General features: G+C 42.5%; 1 protein-coding gene across 1 annotated transcript; it reads left to right on the forward strand.

The window, feature by feature from the left end:
- The first annotated feature begins 1564 nt into the window (after positions 1–1564).
- On the forward strand, positions 1565–19599 carry PPM1F (protein phosphatase, Mg2+/Mn2+ dependent 1F). Its single transcript, XM_087942444.1, has 7 exons — positions 1565–1978; positions 8193–8317; positions 9992–10191; positions 11200–11388; positions 13059–13202; positions 14475–14568; positions 17999–19599. Exons 1-7 carry the CDS (start codon positions 1815–1817, stop codon positions 18364–18366), a joined length of 1284 nt encoding a protein of 427 aa, XP_087798570.1. The 5' UTR covers positions 1565–1814; the 3' UTR covers positions 18367–19599.
- Positions 19600–20333: the final 734 nt, after the last annotated feature.

Raw genomic sequence — 20333 nt, forward strand, 5'->3', positions numbered from 1 at the left:
CAGATGAGTTGCCCATTGATAAACCAGAAATGATGCCAGATTGATGCAATCCACAAAAAAACCCCACACCCAAAATATGTTTCCATGGGGTGTAGTGTGTAGAGAATTATGCCTTTTTTAATTATTATTAAAGGAGACCCGCCCCCCGGAAACTCACTGGTATGCCCTCCAAAAGAAAAAGTTTTGCAACTGGGGATTAGAGAAATGTGCCTTATTTTTATTTTTGCATTAAAAGACACCCTCAAGAAATCCACTGGTCTCCCCACTCCCCCAAAATAGGTTTGCATGGGGGAGGGGGGTTTAGAGAATCATGCCTTTTTTTTTGCATGAAAGGACACCCTAGAAATCTACAGGTATCCCTCTAAAATATTTTTAAAAAAACATTTGCAAGGGGCTAGCAGTAGAGACATACCATCTATTTTTATTTTTTTGTATTAAAGGACACCTCTAGGAAATCCTCCCGTCACCTTTCTAAGAGAAAAGATTTTTGCAGTGTGTGTGTGTATGTTAGACCTGTTTGTCTATCTCTATATTGTATCTCTATATATCTCTATCTGTCTGTCTGTCTATCTATCTATCATCTATATATTATATTAATACCACCTATCATTTCTATATATATTATATCTTTAAAATCTATTTCTATATTATATCTATATAATCTATAATATCTATATCTCTTTTATCTGTATCTCTCTCTATATATCATCTATCTATCTTTAAAATCTATCATATCTAATATCTATATTACATCTATATCATCTCTATATCATAATCTCTATATAGCTATATTATATCTATTATCTCTATATCATCTCTGTATAATCTATATGTATATATCTTTAAAATCTATTGATATATCATATCTTGCTATCTGTCTATGCATCTATCATCTATCTTGCTATTTGTCTATATCTGTCTACAGTATATATCTGTCTATGTATCTACAGTATCTACAGTACCTACCTACAGTTATCTATCTATCTATCTATCTATCTATCTATCTATCTATCTATCTATCTATCTATCTATCTATCTATCTATCTCTTACAGTATCTACCTACCTACAGTACCTACCTATCTATAGTACCTACCTACCTACAGTACCTACCTATCTACAGTATATCTATATCTACCTACCTACAATACCTACCTACCTACCCACAGTACCCACTTACCTACCCACAGTACCTACCTACCCATCTACAGTATCTATCTTATCTATCTACAGTATCTACCCACCCACAGTATCTACCTACCTACCTACCTACCTATCGCTCTTCTCCTTAAAGAAAACCCCCAAGAAATCCACGGCTCTCCTCCGCTCTCTCCCCCCAAAAACAGGTTTGCATGGGAGGAGTAGAAAATCGTGGTTTTCCTTTGTCTTTCCTTTCTTTTTTTTTTTTTGCATTAAAGGACACCCCCTCCCCAGGAAGCCCCCCACCCGCCTAAGGAAGGGAAAACAACAACCCCAAACTTTGCTTGGGGTTGTGCGGGTTTTCCTCCCTTTGAACGACCCGCCCAGGAAGCCGGCTGAGCTGGCCCCCCCGCCCCCTCCAAACAGGAAAAGTTTTGCATTGGGGCGGGGGGGAAGAGAAAAAGCGGCTGGAGCGACGTGGCTTTTCCTTGCACATCGGAGCTGGGGGGCGCGGGGGCTGCCTTCCTCTTCCAACGGGGGGCGGGGGGGAGGGCTTGCAGGAAGCCAGCCGGGCTCGCTCCTCTCTAAGCAGCCCCGGGAAAGGCGGCCGTTTTGCAGTTTGCACCCGTCGCCGGGCACCGCCTCCAGCCGGCCTCTTCTCTTCTCTTTCTCGGCCATGGCGCGGCCGGAGCTCGCTTGGCTGGCCGGCTTCCTGCGCGATTGGCCCGGCCCTTTGGGCCCCGCCGAACCGCCGCCCTGGACCGCTTCCACCGCTTTGCTCCGGCCGGACGAAACGGAGGCCGAATTGACCGAACGGGCTCGCGGCTTCCTGGGCAGAAGGTGAGCCGGACACGCGTGGGGGAAACACACTCCTCCCCCCCACCGGCTGGCTGGCTGGCTGGTAGATTTCTTTGCAAGGGAAGCGCGTGGAAGGCCACGCGCGGGCGGGGCGGGGGGTGCAGGTTTGCATTGCGCGCGCTTTCCTCCTCCCACGCGGGCGGGTGCAATTTTGTGGGGTTTTTCTTTTTTTTGCATGGACACGCGTGGGAGGAGTTGGGGTGGCAAGCGTGAGTGGCTCGGCCGGCTAAGCACCACGCGGGTCCATGCAAAAACAAAAACAAAACAAAACAAAAAACCAACAAACCAACCCCCACAAAATTACACACACACACCCCGCGTTGGCCTTGCAACGTGGGGTGGTGGTGGTAGGGTATGTGGTTCGGCCGGCCTAGTCTCACGCGTGGGCCTTTCTTTTTGCAAAACGGGCCTGGGATTTTTGCTTCTTTCGGGTTGCTTTGACTAAGGGGGCAGCATGGGGGAGGGGGGGAAGGGAAGGAGGGACCGAATGGATTGGCTTTGGAGGTCGGGCTGGGTGGAACTTGGCAGGGGGAATCGGCCCTGGTGTTGGGTTTGTAGGGGTGGGGTGGTAGAAGAGGGTCTTTGTATTCAGGGTTGAATTGTGGGGTCTCTCTGAGCAGGGTGGTTTTCTTGCAGACGTTTTGTGACCCAACCAGGTAACATCGTCAGGTCTGAAGGGTGTGCAGAGAAGGGGAGGAAGGGGACTGTGGGGTCCCTGGTGCTCTCTGAGCTTGGTTATTTCCTTGTAGATGTTTCATTACCCAGCTAGGTAACATCATCAGTGCTAGAAGGGTGTGGAGTGTGCAGAGTGTAGGTGGAAGAGGAGGGGATTGTTAGGTCCTTGGTGCTTTCTGAACTTGATTTCTTGCAGACGTTTCATTTCCCAACCAGGTAACATCATCAGTGCTAGCTTTGCATTCTTCACCTGGTACCTTGGTTCAAAAATCCAGAATCTCTGGTGTCAACTCAGGTGCTTCATGGAATAACCTAGGAGGAAAAAGGTCACCTAACCCAGGTTAATTCTAACCAGGCCGATCATTCTTATATAAAGTTAGTCAGTTGTTAAGTGAGTCACACCTCATTTTATGACCTTTTGGGGTTGTGATCTACCTCCATCTTCCTTCCCAGCCTCTCTCTGGTTTGTTTTCCGTTGATCAAAATTATGGATGTTTAATTTTGAAGGATACAGTAGAGAATTGATGTATTTGATTATTAATGTTTTAACAGCAGCTAGAATTGTATTTGCTCAAAAATGGAAAAATAAAAAAATTCCGATAGAAGAGGAGGTGATAAAAATAATGGAATGTGCAGAGGTGAGTAGAGTGTCATTGGCAATTAGAGAACAAGAAGAAAAAGAATATTATAAAATATGGGATTTATTTTATCAATGGTTAGATAGAAAATAGAGAAATGAAGTATATTATAATATAAATATAACACAATAGTAAATATAATGTAATGAAATGATATGCTATAATTGATTATTATGGAAGGAACTATAAAACAAATCAGGACTTGTAAAAGTTGAGATTTGCTCGAAAAGGATGGTGTGAATTTGCAATTAAAGTCTAATGATGATTTAATAATATGATATGGATAGCTGATCTACATAATATGAATTTTAATCTAAACTTAAGAAGGAAAGACGGAAAGAAGGAAGATAATGTGCACAAGAGATACGTACCAACCGATACACTGTACAATTGAAAGGTTTTATTTGTTGTTTCATGTTTGTTTGTTGTTCTTTAATAAAAAAATATGGATGTTGTTATAACGGTGGTTACACTTTGGGCATTTATTTGAAATGGTATAGGGTTTCCTGCCTAAGCAGGGGGTTGGACTAGAAGACCTCCAAGGTCCCTTCCAACTCTGTTATTCTATTCTATTTACAATACTTCCTTACCCTTTGAAGACACAAGGGCCAGGATGAACCGGGGAAGATTTTGTAATTTCGCTTTATGCAATCTTCTTCCTTTTTTGAACTGGCTTGCCCTCAAACTGTCCTTTCATGAAAGGAAGTGTGGAAGTAAACAGAACAATGGTTAGACAAATACTTCTAAGCCAGAGCCCTTGAGGTCTGTTAAATAGCTTTTTAGTTTTATCTCAGGGGTTCTGCAAAGGCTAATCTTGAGGTTGATAAATCCAGAGTCATTGCTGGCTTTAATTCACTTGTGGACATTTAGTGAAAAGTGCAACTTAATCTGGCAAGTTGGATGCTGACTCTGATCTTACAGTACAGGTAATAATAATAATAACAGTAATTTGATAAGAAAGACAAAAAAATCTGGATAGTGGATGTGACAGTTCCTGGAGACAGCAGAATAGATGGGAAAGAACTGGAATTTTCTTGTCCTATTTGAATGGAGCTAGAAGCCAAAAGATATTGGACAAAAATACACACATGGCTGGAAAAAATGATAAAAAAAAATACAGATTTGAAACCTGAAATATTTTTATTAGGAATGCCACCTGAAGGTTACAGCAAAGAAAAAACATATTTAATCCTACATGTGTTAACAGCAGCTAGAATTGTATTTGCTCAGAACTGGAAAAATGGTAAGATACAGGTGGAGGGAAAAGTAATTGAGAAAATATTTGAATATGCAGAGAATTGAATAGATTAACATTGGTAATTAGAGAAAAAGAAGAAACGGAATATTATACGGTATGGGGTTTATTTTATCAATGGTTAGAAAATAAAACAAATTAAAGGACTTAGATGAATGGATGTATAAAGCACAAAGATAAGATTGTCAAAGAACAGATAGATAAAATGTATAAGAAAATGTGATTATTGATATATTGATAAAGAAAGTATTCATTATAATTGTGAGCACACGAAATATGTACCTAGGAGCCTGTTCTCAATGATGGATGACATGGCATATTTTTAACCTGATGTAACTGTAATTTTGGCAAGGTTTTTTATCCTTGAAACAGGAAAGATTTTGAGCTAGTCAAAGCATGCCTGGAATTTTCTTTGTCCTGTTTGAATGGAGAAACAACTCTTACCTTGCAAACATAGCCAGGGGCTATGTTATATTTCTCCAGTTTGGGAAATGAAATTTTAAAATAGAGTCCTCTATTTACAATCCTTTGTTTAGTCACCTTTCGATGAAAAAAAAGTGATTTACGACCCATTTTTTCACATTTAGGACCATTATTGCAGCCTCCCCAAGGTTTACAGCAAGGGTCTTCAAACATGGCAGCTTTAAGACTTAGGACTTCAACTCCCAGAATTCCTGAGCTAACATGACTGGAGGAGGAATTCTGGGAGTTGAAGTCCACAAGTCTTAAAGCTGCCATGTTTGAAGAACCCTGGTTTATAGGATCAAAATTTGGACGCTTGGCAAACTGGACTGTACAGAGAGAGTCTTTGACTTACAACAGCTTATTTAGTGACTGTTTGAAGTTACAGCGTCACAGGGAAAAAAGTGACGTAGGACCGTTTTTCACACTTAACGATCGTTGCCGCATCCCCAGGGTCATGTGATTTACATTCGGAGGCTTGGCAACTGACTCACATTTATGACGGTTGCAGTGTCCCCGGGTTCACCGTGATCCCCTTTGCGACCTCCCAACAAGCAAAGTCAATGGGGAAGCCAGATTCGCTTCACGACCGTGTGACTCACTTAATAATGGCAAGTGATTCACTTAACAATGGTGGCAAGAAAGGTCATGAAATGGTGCAAAATTCACTTAACAAAGATCTCACTTAGCACCAGAGATTTTGGGCTCCATTGCGGTCATAAGTTGAGGATTGCCTGTATTTACGACGGTTGCAGTGTCCCGGGGTCATGTGATTCCCCCTTTTTTTGGACTGGGGGGTTGGACTAGATGACCTACAAGGTCCCATTCAACTCTGTTAATCTATCTAAGATGACCTTCTGACCAAGCAAAGTCAATGAGGAAGCCAGATTCACTGAACAACCGTGCTACTCATTGAACAACTGCAATGATTCGCTTAACAACACTGTGGTCAGATAGGTTGTAAAACGGGCAAAACTCTGTTAGAAACTGCCCTACTCTTTTTAGGCTCCATTGGGGTGTAACTCAAGGGCTGCCTGTGTAGGTTTTTAGCATTTTAATATATTTTAATTATTTTTCCATTTGTTGTACAATCCCTGCGCTGCCCAGGGTTGCAGCATAAAAATTAAACAAGGCTGAGTTTTTTCTTGGGTTTCAACAGTGAACAAATCATATCCCTTTAGTGCAATCTACAGCACAGAATATCACACCTGACGAGTGGTGCACAATGTGCTTATCGCGGATTTTTTAATTTTATCTTATCACGGGCCAGATTCTTGTGATATGCAAGGAAGCTACCTCTTCCCCACCTCAAAAAAGGCAATTGTATTATTAGAATCGCATACTTTTCTAAATGTAAATATGATGAATACTATTTTACTGGCATCAAATGTGACTAGAAAGGGGATTTTTTTTTAAAAAAAAAATATAACAGCGGCGTGATTAAAAATGAAGAAGGGGACAAACAATGTAAAATTACAATTTAATATAAATTGGTGAATTGTCATCAGAATTATATAATTCGTTAAGCATTGCAAATATTATTAATATATAATTAGTAATAAGAGGAGTGATGTTAAGACTATAGAGATTGATAAGAGTTAACAGGCTGTAACATTGAATAATCACGATTGATAATTTAACAAAATGTATGGATTAATATCGAATTTTAAAAGATTGTCAACGGTATTAAATATAAAGAATATTGTCATATTTGTACCAAAATGTAAGACACTCCGGAACCACACTGTTCACACAATGATATGTTTGTTGAAATAAAAAATAAAATAAAAATATTGCAAAAAAAAAGAAAAGAAAAGAAAAGGCAGGCTGCATTCTTAGACCGGCTATATCTGGTAGTAAATTTTGAAAGGAAAAAGGAAGTTGTTGTTTCCAGTTATTTGGGGGGGGGGGGGAGGGGGGTTGATTGGTTGGTTGAGAAAGGGAGAAGAATAACAGGAAATTCCAAGAATTAGCTCAGCCCTGAAAATAACCTCCTTGCCTTGCAGAGGAAATAATAAAACCATTTCAAGCTGGGATTTGCAAGAAAGTTAGAAACTTGAATGGGTCGTTTGAATCTGTCTAGGGCAGGGGTGGGCAAACTTTTTGGCTCGGGGGGCCTCATTGACTTTTAAAATTTGACAGATGGGCCGCTACCTGGTGTCGAAATGCCTGTCTTTACAAGTCAAAATCAAATGAATGCAATCATTCAATCATTCACATCAAACCTTAATTCTGTACCAATCTTCGGCGGGCCGGATTAAAAAGACCAACGGGCCGGATGTGGCCCTCGGGCCGTAGTTTGCCCACCCCTGGTCTAGGGGAATGTGTTGTGAATTGTAACTGACAAGACCTGTGGGGTGGATGTGGGAGTTTGTAGGCGCTAAAAGGTCTCCCATAAATACGAGCCACAACTTTCGTGTTTTCTCTCCGCTTATATAACCCACATTCCTTACTAGCCCTGATGAGGTTACCTAGTTTGGCAATGAAATGTCTGCAAGAAAACAACCAAGCTCAGGGAGCCCCAAGCCCTCCTCCTCCTCCCTTGATGATGTTCCTTAGTTGGGTCATGAAATGTCTGCAAGCAAATAGCCAGACAGTCCTCTTCCTACCCCTAGCTTTCCTCCTCTACACAATCCCCACTTCCCTTTAGCACTGATGATGTTACCTAGTTGGGTAATGAAACGTTTGCAAGAAAACAGCCAAGCTCAGAGAGCACCAAGAATCTCTCCTCCTCCTCCTCCTCCTCCTCCCTCCTCCCCCTCCTCCTCCTCCTCCCTCCTCCTCCTCCTCCTCCTCCTCCTCCTCCTCCTCCTCCTCCTCCTCCCTGCAAACCCCCTCCCCTCTAGCACTGATAATGTTACCTAGTTGGGTAATAAAACTTCTGCAAGAAAGCAGCCAAGCTTAGACACCACCAAGGATCTCACAGTCCTCTTCTTCCCTCCCTCCCTCCTGCAAACGCCATTCCCCTCTAGCCCTGCTGATATTACCTAGTTGGGTAATGCAACTTCTGCAAGAGAGCGACTAACCACAGGGGTCACCAAGGGCCCCTCGTCTCAACCCTGAGATGCAAATATTCTCCTTGATTGGAAACTCTTTGTTTTGCTTGTTTTCTCTCTACGTGTCCCTTTCGTTCACCCCATCTTTTTTTTCCTCCTTCTTTACTTAGGGGTGCGCCTCCTCTTCTTGCAGCCTCCCTGATTCACGCTGCAGTCAGCGGGATTCTGCAAAGTGACCTCGGCAATTTTAAAAAACAGAACCTAGACCAGGATGAAGCCGGCGACAGCGGAACCTGTAAGGGTTTCTCCCTCCCGTGGTTCTTAAATGTCGTTCGCTGTCTCTTGACAAAAACCTCCTTATTTTGGCTCCGATGTTGTTTCTCTTCTTTTCTCCCTAAACGAATTGAAAATCATTTGAAGTTGGTACATCGTTGTTTACACAAGGTTAGCCCTCGTCCTTACAACGGTTCATTCAGGGACCGTCGGACAGCGGCACTGGAAAAAAAAAAGCGATGGTCCTTTTTCACACTTACGACCGTTGCAGCATCCACCATTTACGACGGTCGCAGTGTCCCGGAGTCAAACGGTCCCCCTTTTTTGGCGACCTTCTGCCGAGCAAAATCCGTGAGGAAGCCAGATTCCATCAAGCACCGTGTTGCTAATTTTAACAACTGCGCTGCTTGCTTAACGACGGTGGGGAGCAAGGTCGTAAAACGGGGCAAAAATCCGCTTAAGGCATGCCTCGCTTAGCTTAGCCGCAGAAATTTTCGGCTCAGTTGTGGTTGTAAGTTGAGGGTTACCTGTCCTATTGACCCCATTTATTGGTACCTATTAACTGTATTCATACTCTTTTTTTTTATTCCTATATCTTGTCAGGGCTCCGGCATCCACCCCCATTTAAATCATGAGTCTCTAGCCGCGTCTGTCAGAGTTTTTTTTAAAAAAAAGATTTATTAGGAGTGAACATGCCCGGTGCTACCTGGGTGTAGCCGACTCCGAGACACATCATTCATTTCACCCTTGACCCTGGTCTTCCCCCCACCCCGGATGTATATTCTCCAATGGGACTGTCATGCCCTTGTTAGAGTCGGACTCTGAGGGAGAGGAGGAACAGCCAACAGGGAGTGGCTCTGGAGGTTGTGGAGGAGGCTGGGGAAGGGCAGAGGGCGGCTGAGCAGTCAGAGGAAGAACCAAGCCCATCCCCTCTTCATCCTGGGACATGCAGGGAGGAACGGAGAAGGAAACAACTTGGCTTACGAGAGAGGAAGTGGCCATGATCCCCCTCATTGGTTGCAGCTGGGGAGAACAGTATATAAGAGAGAGACGGTTAAAGCACAGAGTTGCCAGAAGCAAAGCCTGTTTTATTTTGGGCTGAAGTTATCTTGGTTGGTGCCCTTCCAACAGACTGTGCCTTGTTATCTCCTTGAAGTTGGTAATTACTTATCCTGGTCCATTGTGGAAATTCCTTCATTGTAGTTTGTTTGTTTTGGTTTTTTATTTCACCTTCATCTGCTCATTGAGTTCAGACTGTATTGCTTTTTCTAGAATAAGTTTAATCTCCAACTGAGAATTATTGAACAGTGGGGCCAAGTTGGAGGCATTAAAGGACATTTATTTACGTTTTGGATTTTGTTATGTTTGTGTTACACTCCGGGTCATCACAGGGACACATCCCTAGCCAAGAGTCATCAATCATGCTCTCCAATAATAATCTTGGGTGTCAGAAGCTTCGCCTAGAAATTATCTATGAAAGCATTTAAGGAATGCACTATATCCCCCATTCCCTTTCTTCTGGCAACTCTAAAAGACCAGAGAAATACTTTTGAGTTGACATATCTATTATCTTGTAAGCAATTGACAAAACAAACAAACAAATAAATAAGTTCAGGTTGAAGATAGCCAGGTGAGGCTGTGAAAGTTTCAAAATACTTGTTTTCAAGTGAATTCTTTTTTTAAATTTACCCGCCAGTGTTGGAAGCCGCGCCTTTGCAACGCCATTTCTTTAACAAACTCTTGGAGATTTGCGGCGAGTGGCAGAAAGAGCTTCCCGCCCTGAAGCCGTCCAAGCGCTACCTTCAGATTTCGATCCACGCGACTCGTAATACTCGAAGGAAGATGGAAGACAGGCACGTTTCCCTGCCGGAATTTAACCAACTGTTTGGCCTGGAGGTGAGTTTCTAGAAGGAGCCAGAGAGAGGATGCACAGATAGAAAAATTGCCCTCTGTGTTCATGCGAGCATACTTTTGGATTTGTAACTTCTGACCTTGGTGCTCTTTTGGGCTTGGTTGTTTTCTTGGAGACGTTTCGTTATCCAACTAGGTAACATCATCAGTACACTGATGGTAGTTTGATAATGAAATCTCTGAGAAAAGCTCAGAGAGCACCAATTTCCTTCCTTCCTTCCTTCCTTCCCTATTTATCCCTTCCTCCCTCCCTTTATCTCTTTCTCATCTTTCCTTCTTATCCTCCATCCCTCCCTTCCTTTTGTCCTCCCTTCTCTCTTTACTTCTTTCCTTTTGTTCTAATCTCTCCCTTCTCTTGTTTATCTCCTTCCTTTCTTCCCTCCCTCCCTCCCTCCTTTCTTCCCTCCCTCCCTCCCTCCTTCCTTCCTCCCTCCCTCCTTTCCACAAACTTCACTCCCTTCTAGTACTAATGATGTAACCGAGTTCAATAATGAAACATGTGCAAGAAAACGACCAAGCTCAGAGAGCACTGAGGAAGGATCCCACAGTCTTCCTCCTCCTCCCACTCTGGATACGCCACTCTCTTGTCACACTGATGATATTACCTAGTTGGGTAGTGAAACATGTGCAAGAAAACAAACCCAGAAAGCACCAAGGACCCTTCCTTCTCCTCCTCCTCCTCCACTCTCTTCTAGCACTGATGATGCTACCTAGGTGGGTAATGAAACAACCAAGTCTGCGAGGAAACCACCAAGCTCGGAGCACCAAGGACCTCACAGTTCATCTGAATTGCAGACATTCTCTTCTGTCCTTCCTTACCTTTGTCCAGTTAACCATCTCTGATGGGCCTTGTTGTTGGAAAAACATCTGGGTGTATGTGAGTGTGTGAGAAAAACACACATTTCATTTCTCTCCAAAAGAGACTATTTTTGGGACAACATGGCCCGATTTGTGTTTTTTTTTCCTGTCTTTATTCGCCCTTGCCCCTGAAAGGATGACGTTGATCGCGCCTACTTTGCCGTCTACGATGGTCATGGAGGGATCGAGGCCGCTAATTACGCTGCTGCCCATTTGCATGTCAATGTGGCGCATCACGAGAAGCTTCTGGAAAACCCCGCGGAAGCGCTGAGAGATTCCTTCCAGAAGACGGATGAGATGTTTCTCTTGAGAGCCAGGAGAGAGGTGAGTTGAGGTAGAAGGGTTGAATGGTTGACCAAATGCCGATATATCGTTGACCAAAGAGGACATTTAAAAATTAGGGGGTGAGTTTGAAGAAAGTTGTTCTCTTATCAAGTGCCACTAGGCATGAAAACCAGCTGGATGACTTTGGGCTAAGCACCAGGAGACTGGGAGTTCTAGTCACACCTCAGGCATGGAAAACCAGCTGGATGACTTTGGGCCAAGCACCAGGAGACTGGGAGTTCTAGTCACACCTCAGGCATGAAAACCAGCTGGATGACTTTGGGCTAAGCACCAGGAGACTGGGAGTTCTAGTCACACCTCAGGCATGAAAACCAGCTGGATGACTTTGGGCCAAGCACCAGGAGATTGGGAGTTCTAGTCACACCTCAGGCATGAAATCCAAATGGGTGACTTTGGGCCAGTCCCTCCCTCTCCCAGCCCATCCCACCTCACAGCGTTAGGGGCAAATAGGAAGAGGAAGGTACGTACATAGGATGTGTTCACCGCTTTGAGTTATTTGTAAAAATAATAAACGGTCTTGCTTAACCGCAGAAATTCTGGTCTCACTTTTTGTAAGTTGAGGACTAAACTGTAGGGGGTTAGAATACAATTGGCCGTTGTTAGCCTCAGTGTTGTGTTTGCAGTTGCAAGAAAAAAAGATGCACACTTCAGGATCTGCTGTAAAAAGTTTTCGTTTATTAATGGATTTGCAGCGTGCTTTGTGAAGTATTTTACACACCCACATAATGGCAGGTGTGGTTTTGTGCGTGCAGAGAATAAGGGGTTGTTGTTTTTTGTCACAGTTTCGGTATTAGTGATCACCGATCCAGTGGTTATTCAGCTGGAAACACAACTTGTGCGAGTAGTAACAAAGATCTCTTTGTTTTCTGTCTTTAAAAAAACCAACACTTGTTTTTTTGTTCCAGTTTGCACAGTTTTAAAATCGTGGTTTGCACAGTTTTAAAACCGGAAATTTAGAAGGGAAATTGTCATACATAATAATTAGCCTTGTGCAGAGGCTGAAGTGAAACCCCCCCAGAAAAAAAAATTGTGTTTTTCTCAAAATTATGCATGTCTCCATTATAAAAATTGAAAAGAGAGGAAGAAAGAGGTACCTGCATCCATTTCTGAGTGGCAGCTACTATTTAATAATCGCTGATGGGGCCACATTTGTTCTAACCCAGGCTTCGTCAATCGTAATTAATCACAAACTTGTTTTAAAAGCAAAATCTATTTTATTGCAGTGCTGGGAGTTATTTTCATTCCCAGCCGGAACGAATCCTAAACAGTCCCCCAAAATAAGCACACACCTTCCAGTTCTGTGGAATGCGGCCAAAAACAGAAATATCCAATTAACTATAAAAGAAACCAACCGAAGTGAGAGAGTCAATAGCTCCCAATTTTGGGAGTGGCTGATGAGGAAGAGGAGGAACAGCTGGGTTCAGTGCCTGATGCGTGGATGCGGAGAGGAGAGGAGAGCAGTGGAAATCTATGAGCCGGTCCTTGGGACGGAAGAGCCATCGCTTGCGAGAGTTTGTTGTGTTTGGGGAGCTAGGTCAGAACATGGCCATGTGCTTAACCAACAGGTGTGACTTTTTCTCGTGTGTTATATTTCAGTCTTGGGGGGGGTGGAGAAAAATAACTTCGGCTTTTTCAAAACATGTCTGCAGAAGCTTCGGAGCGGCACCACAGGGGTGTCTTGTTTCCTGGTTGATGACAAGCTGCACATAGCCTGGCTGGGGGATTCTCAAGTGATGCTGGTCCAGCAAGGAAAAGTTATAACTCTGATGGAGCCTCACAAACCAGAACGAGAGGTAAACTTGCCCTGTGTAGCTCTTCACAATTTGTACTCTTATGTTTATTTTGGCTCATCTTGGTTATAAAAACAGTAATTGACCCACTTGGAAAATCCCCCCATTGTCCCAAAACCTGATTTCTTTCTGTATCTTTGATTTATTGTTTAATTGAAGAATAACACTGTTGGAAGGGACCTTGGAGGTCTTCTAGTCCAACCCCCTGCTCAAGCAGGAGACCCTATATCATTCTGGATAAATGGCTGTCCAGTCTCTTCTTGAAAATCTCCAGTGATGGAGCATCCGCAACTTCTGGAGCCTAAAAAAATGAAAAGGGACGCAATTTTTCCTCATCGTATTTTCCAAATCTCTTCTCTCTTTAGAATAGAATAGAATAGAATAGAATAGAATAAACAGAGTTGGAAGGGACCTTAGAGGTCTTCTAGTCCAACCCTCTGCTTAGGCAGGAAACCCTACACCACTTCAGACAAATGTTTATCCAACATCTTTTTAAAAACCTCCAGCGTTGGAGCACCCACAACTTCTGAAGGCAAGTTGTTCCACTGATTAATTGTTCTAAATGTCAGGAAATTTCTCCTTAGTTCTAAGTTGCTTCTCTTCTTGATTAGTTTCCACCCATTGCTTCTTTTCTTGCCTTCAGGCGATTTGGTGAAGAGCTTGGCTCCCTCTTCTTTGTGGCAAACACCTCAAATATTGGAAGACTGCTATCATGTCACCCTTAGTCCTTCTTTTCATCAGACTAGACATACCCAATTCCAGCGACTGTTCTTTATGTGTTTTAGCCTCCAGTCCCCTAATCCTCTTTGTTGCTCTTCTCTGCACTCTTTCTAGAGTCTCAACATCCTTTTTTTACATCGTGGCAACCAAAACTGGATGCAGGATTCCAAGTGTGGCCTTACCAAGGCCTTATAAAGTGGTATTAACACTTCACGTAATCTTGATTCTACCCCTGTGAATGCAGCCTAGGACTGTGTTGGCTTTTTTTGGCAGCTGCTGCACGCTGCTGAACTCATATTTAAATGGTTATCCACTAGGATTCCGAGATCCCTCTCGCAGTTACTACTATTGAGCAGGGTACCACCTATACCGTACCTGTGCATTTGGTTTTTTCTTGCCTAAATGTAGAACCGTACTTTTTTCACCACTGAATTTCGTTTTGTTAGCTAGCGCCCAATGTTCAAGTCTGTCAAGATCCTTCTGTATCTTAAGCCTATCTTCTGGAGTGTTGGCTACAACAAAGCCTTAGTTGTGTGTGCTTCCGTGCCTTCACAGGACGAACGACAACGCATAGAAGATTTAGGGGGTTGCATAACATACATGGACTGTTGGCGTGTCAACGGCACCCTGGCTGTTTCCAGAGCAATTGGTAAGTGTGTTTTCTAAAGCTAGTTGGACAATATGTACAGGTGGCCCTCGCCTTATGACCACAATTGAGCCCAAACTTTTTGGTTGCTAAGCAAGACAGTTGTTAAGTGGGCTTTGCCTCATTTTACAACCTTTCTTGCCGCCATTGTAAAGGGAATCACTTCAGTTGTGAAGTTAGACACATGGTGTCATGCCCCTGTTGGAATCTGATTCCGAGGGGGAGGTCGAGCAGATGACAGGAAGTGGGAGTTGTTGTTGTTGTTGTTGTTGTTGTTGTTGTTGTTGTTGTTGTTGTTCTTCTTCTTCTTCTTCTTCTTCTTCTTCTTCTTCTTCTTCTTCTTCTTCTTCTTCTTCCTCCTCTTCTTCTTTCTTCTTCTTCTTCTTCCTCCTCCTTTTCTTCTTTCTTCTTCTTCTTCTTCTTCTTCTCCTCCTCCTCCTCCTCCTCCTCCTCCTCCTCCTCTTCTTCTTCTTCCTCCTCCTCCTCCTCCTCCTCCTCCTCCTCCTCCTCCTCCTCCTCCTCCTCATTCCATTCCCCATCCCATCCCCAAGGCTTCCTGAAACAATGACATCTCAGAAATAACTTGGCTTGGTGGCTGCCATTGAAACCTGCTCCGTGCATTGCATTGCCATAGTAACTCAAACCTGACAGTTAGTGCACATTGAAGAATTAAATCCGTGCTGTTCGCTCCCAAAGCATCTGCAGTGATATTTTTAATGTTTTCAAAAGACGCCCAGAAGCGCCCGTTAATATTCAAGGCTAACAGTTCTTCAGATCATGAGGTAATGCTAGTGCAGCTAGTTCTCTATATACAACTATCCATTTAACGACCGAGTGAAAAAAAGTGACGTATCCCCAGTCCTCACACTTTACAACTGTCTCAGCAACCACAAGGTCATTTGATCAGAATTCGGGAGTTTGTCAACCGGAGTATATTTAAGTATTTGTGTTGTGTGATTCCCATTTGCGACCTATACCGGCTGGCTCTGACAAGCAGAGTCACTGGGAGAAAACTAGAATTACTTAGCAGCCATGTTGATTGCCTTAACGGCAGAGGTTTGAGTAATGACCGTGGACAAAATGTCATAAAATGAGTCACAACTCTCTTAACGATTGTCTTTCTTAGTAACTCCCTAATGATGCCTTTTTTGAACTAAAAGAAGGAGAAAGAGAAATGATGTTTTGGGTATAAAAGGGGAAAAGATAAATTACCTCAGTTGCGGTCAAATTGGAATTTGGGTATTACTAAAGATAAAATAATTAAGGAGGAGATGAAGGAAATGTTAATTAGAGATATTACGTGGCCCGAGTTAAAAGCAGCAATAGAAAACCAAAAGAACAATAAAACCCCAGGACCCGACGGGATACCAGGGGAACTTTATAAAAAAAAAAATAGGAGAACGAATAAGACCTCTTATGGTGGAAGTATATAATGAGGTCCTACTAGCAGCAAGAGTGCCAGATTCATGGAAGGAGACATTGATATCGTTGATTCCGAAAGAAGATTCAGATTCATGACATATACAAAACTATAGACCAATTTCCCTGTTAAATACTGATTATAAAATATTTACTACAATTATAGCAAATAGATTGAAAAAAATATTGAATAAATATATACATAAAGATCAAAACGCATTTCTTCCTAATAGACAAATCAGGAATAATTTAAGGATAGTATTAAATGTTTTGGAATACTACGAAGCCCATCCGGAAAAACAAATAGCCCTTGTATTCTTGGATGCACAGAAGGCCTTTGACAATTTAAATTGGCAATTCCTAATTCAACAAATTTACAATATGAATCTAGACACTAAGTTTGAAAGCATCGTGACTACAATTTATGATTCACAAAAGGCGAATATTATAATTAATGGAGAGTACACGCGCTCAATAAAAATAGAGAAAGGAGTCAGGCAGGGATGTCCATTATCCCCCCTGCTCTTCATATTATCTTTGGAAACATTGCTTACACAAATTAGACAGAACCCAGGAATAAAAGGATTAAAAATTAAAAAAGAATATAAACTCCAGTCATTTGCGGGTGATATGGTATTTTTCATAGAGGAACCAATTGAAACAGGTCAAGAATTACTGAAAGAGTTAGATCAATTTGGGGAAGTTGCAGGACTTAAAATTAATAGGGAAAAAAATGAAATTAATAACTAAAAATTTAACAGAAAAACAAAAACTAAAATTGGAAAGGATAATGGGATTGCAAATAGTAAAAAAAGTTAAATACCTAGGAATTTGGTTGATGGCTCAATGCAAAACTAATGGAAAATAATTATAATAAGTTAAGCAAGTTAAAAAAAGATTTAAAGATATGGGTTAAATTGCAAATCTCCTTATTAGGGAGGATTGCCACAATAAAAATGAATATTCTGTACATTTCTGTACACCAGTGGCAGTCCAATCTCTTCTTGAAAGCTTCCAGTGATGAAGCTCCCACAACTTCCAAAGGCAACTTCTATTCCATGGGTTGATTGTTCTCACTGTCAGGAAATTCCTTCTTATTTCTAGGTTGAATCTCTCCTTGTTCAGTTTCCATCCATTATATCTTGTCTGGCTTTCAGGTGCTTTGGAGAATAGCTTGACCCCTTCCTCCTCTCTGTGGCAGCCCCTCAAATATTGGAAGACTGCTATCCTGTCTCCTCTGGTCCTTCTCTTCCCTAGACTAGCCAGGCCCAGTTCCTGCAACCGTTCATCGTATGTTTTAGCCTCCAGTCCCCTCATCATCCTGGTTGCTCTTCTCTGCACTTTTTCTAGAGTCTCAGCATCCTTTTTTTATAGTGTGGTGATCAAAACTGGATGCAGTACTCTAGGTGTGGCCTTACTCAGGCTTTACAAAGTGATATTAATACCTCACTTAATCCTGATTGTATCCCTCTGTTAATGCAACCTAAGATGGCTGCCACCCCCACCAGAATTGGAACCTGTCTAGCTTTTATGAACACGGATAGTCCTTGACTTACTAATGGAGCCCAACATTTCTGTTGTTAAGCAAGATCGCCGTTAATGAGCTTTGCCCCATTTTGCGACCTTTCTCGCCACGGTTGTTAAGGGAATCGTTGCCGTTGTTAAATTAGGCACAAGGTTGTTCAGGGAATCTGGCTGCACCATTGACTTTGCTCGTCAGAAGGTCGCAAAAAGAGGACACTGCAACCGTCATAAATCTGGGTCAGTTGCTGAATTTTGATCCCGTAACCGTGGGGCTGCTGTGAAGGTCGTAAGTGTGAAAAACATCCTAAGTCATTTTTTTCAGTGCCATTGTAATTTTGAACGGTCACTAAATGAACTTGTTGCTAAGTCCAAGACTATCTGTACTACATATTAAAAAAACAAAAGGTCACTGTATGAATGGTCGTAAGTCGAGAACTGCTTGTGTTTTATCTCCTGTTTCTCATTCTCTCTCTCTTTTTTTAATTTACAGGGGATCTCCTGCAAAAACCTTACATCTCTGGCTGCGCGGATGGCGCATCGTTTGAGCTGACGGGGACGGAAGATTACGTCCTCCTTGCTTGCGATGGGTTCTTTGATGCCATCCAGCCGGGCGAGGTGGTGGACCACGTCTTGGAGCACTTGACGCAACACCACGGAGATGGCCTTCAGACTGCAGAGAGGCTGGTGGCCGCAGCGAAGGAGAGCGGTTCCACCGACAACATCACCGTCCTGGTGCTGTTTCTACGTGAGCCCAAAGACATTGTGGCCGACTGCCTCAGAGACCCCAAAGCTAGCCCTGTGGATGAGGGCACACCAGGTTCCTTCTTCAGCTTCTTCAACTCTGGAGCAAATAACTAAAAGAGAGTCTGCCTTAAAAGCCACATCTGCAACTCTGCCAAAGCCCGTCATCCAGATGCAAGTTTTTTTGTTTTTTTTTAAATCTGCTCTTCTACGTCAGAAAAACAAATATGGCGCCTGGAATGGACGCCGGGATTTGACATTGGAAAAGAAAACCCATCCAGCTGTTCCTTAGCCCAGGGCCGTGCATGGGGTCAGTGGTGGGATTCTACCAGTTTTGAATGGTCATAGCATTCAAAAACTGCCAATTTACAGCTCTAAAATTGACCTACTGCAGCGCCGGTGAGTAAAACAGCTGAGGCACGGCAGTGTCCTATATTTTCCTGCAAAACAGGAAAATATAGGACAGGCTAAGGCAGGGGCGGGGCCAACAGATTGTCGTTCATTACCAGTTCGTGCAAACTGGTGCAAACCGATAGCAATGCTCCCCCTGCATGGGGTGGTATAATATCAGACTCTACAGCTGGAGAAAGGGTAGAACAGAAGCACCAACCTTCTCTTGAAGACCACATCAGGAGGAGAAAGGGAAGACTTTAAATGTCTTGCCAATGTTGTTTTCCACAGAGAAGGGAGGGGGTTTGAGCAGAGAAGGTGTCGGTGATAATATAGCTTAAGCATATCATTAAAAAAATAAATAGGGTGCAGATGGGCTGGAGGTTGAAGGCCTTCTTGAGAAGTTCCAATGCCCTCCAAGATTCCTTCTGACTCTTGTTCTGTTATCTCGGACGAGAGCCTAAAGTACGTTTTAATCAAGGAGATGTCGTTGGAAACTGCTTAAATCACATTGGGGGTCTTTTGGAAATTAACCATTGAATAAGCTATGGCTTGTTTGCGCCAAGAAATTCAGTATTAAGTTCAGGATTGGGCCGTCCGCCATCTTGTTCTGCGTCTTGTGTTTGTGCTTTTGTATACCAAAGAAAATACTAGCCAAGAATGTCAGCTGCAAGATTTAAGAAAATGAAGATAGATAAGGAAGCGATAAGAATCTACTGCCCCCCTTCCCTATCCCCAATTATTTAATACGTCAAACCTGTATCAAACTCATATATGGTCATACAGTATCCATAAGCTAAGCTGAGATAACCTAAGTTACCGTTAAATTGCCAAACATGGTTTTTTTTTTGTGTAATTGTCATCTGTGTCTTTTTTTAACATTTAACTGTTTTTATTATTTCTCTGCTCACCTGTTATGTTCAGCCTTTTAAAAAAAAATTTCCCAGAGGGTTTATTTTAATCAGATTTTTAGATGTGCGCATTTACTGTTATTTTATCACTGGTATTTTGAAATGGGCTGCTGACAGATGTCATTTACCTGCTGACGAAGAAGTAGAATACAGGTTGCTCTCGACTTAACAACCACAATTGAGGGCAACATTCCTGTTGCTAAGCGAGACAATTGTGAAATGAGTTTTACGAGCCTTTCTTACCACCGTCATTAAATGAATTGCTGCAAGTTAAGTTAAGCTAGGGACACGGTTGTTAAATGAATCTTGCTGTCCCATGGACTTTGCTTGTCAGAAGGCTGCAAAAAGGGATCATCCTAGGACATTGCAACTGTCATAAACATGAGTCAGTTGCCAGGCTTCTGAATTTTGATCAAACCGTTTTGCTGCAACGGTCATAAGCGTGAAAAACGGTCGTAAGTCACTTTTTTCAGTGCTGTTGTAACTTTGAATGGTCACTAAATTGAATTGTTGTAAATCAAGGAATACCTGTGTTGTGTTTCGCTTTTATAGGAGTTTATTTCAGGTGTTTAAAAAAAGCTGCTCAAACCCTCAAGGCAATTTTAAAACCTATGCCGAGATCTCTAAAATTCAGGAACGCTTTTCCCTGTTTAAACGGTGGCTGGGAATGACTGGAAATTTTCCAAAACACAAGAGGCTTTGAGTTAAATGAAACAATCTGCTTGTTTCTTTTGGTCAGGCGCTGTTCCAGGAAAGCATATTTTTTTGAAGCTTAAGCCAAAA

This window comes from Notechis scutatus, chromosome 13 (assembly GCF_049901735.1).
Source record: "Notechis scutatus isolate UNSWTSFEM ecotype Mainland chromosome 13, rNotScu1.2, whole genome shotgun sequence".
Classification (NCBI taxonomy): Eukaryota; Metazoa; Chordata; class Lepidosauria; order Squamata; family Elapidae; genus Notechis; species Notechis scutatus.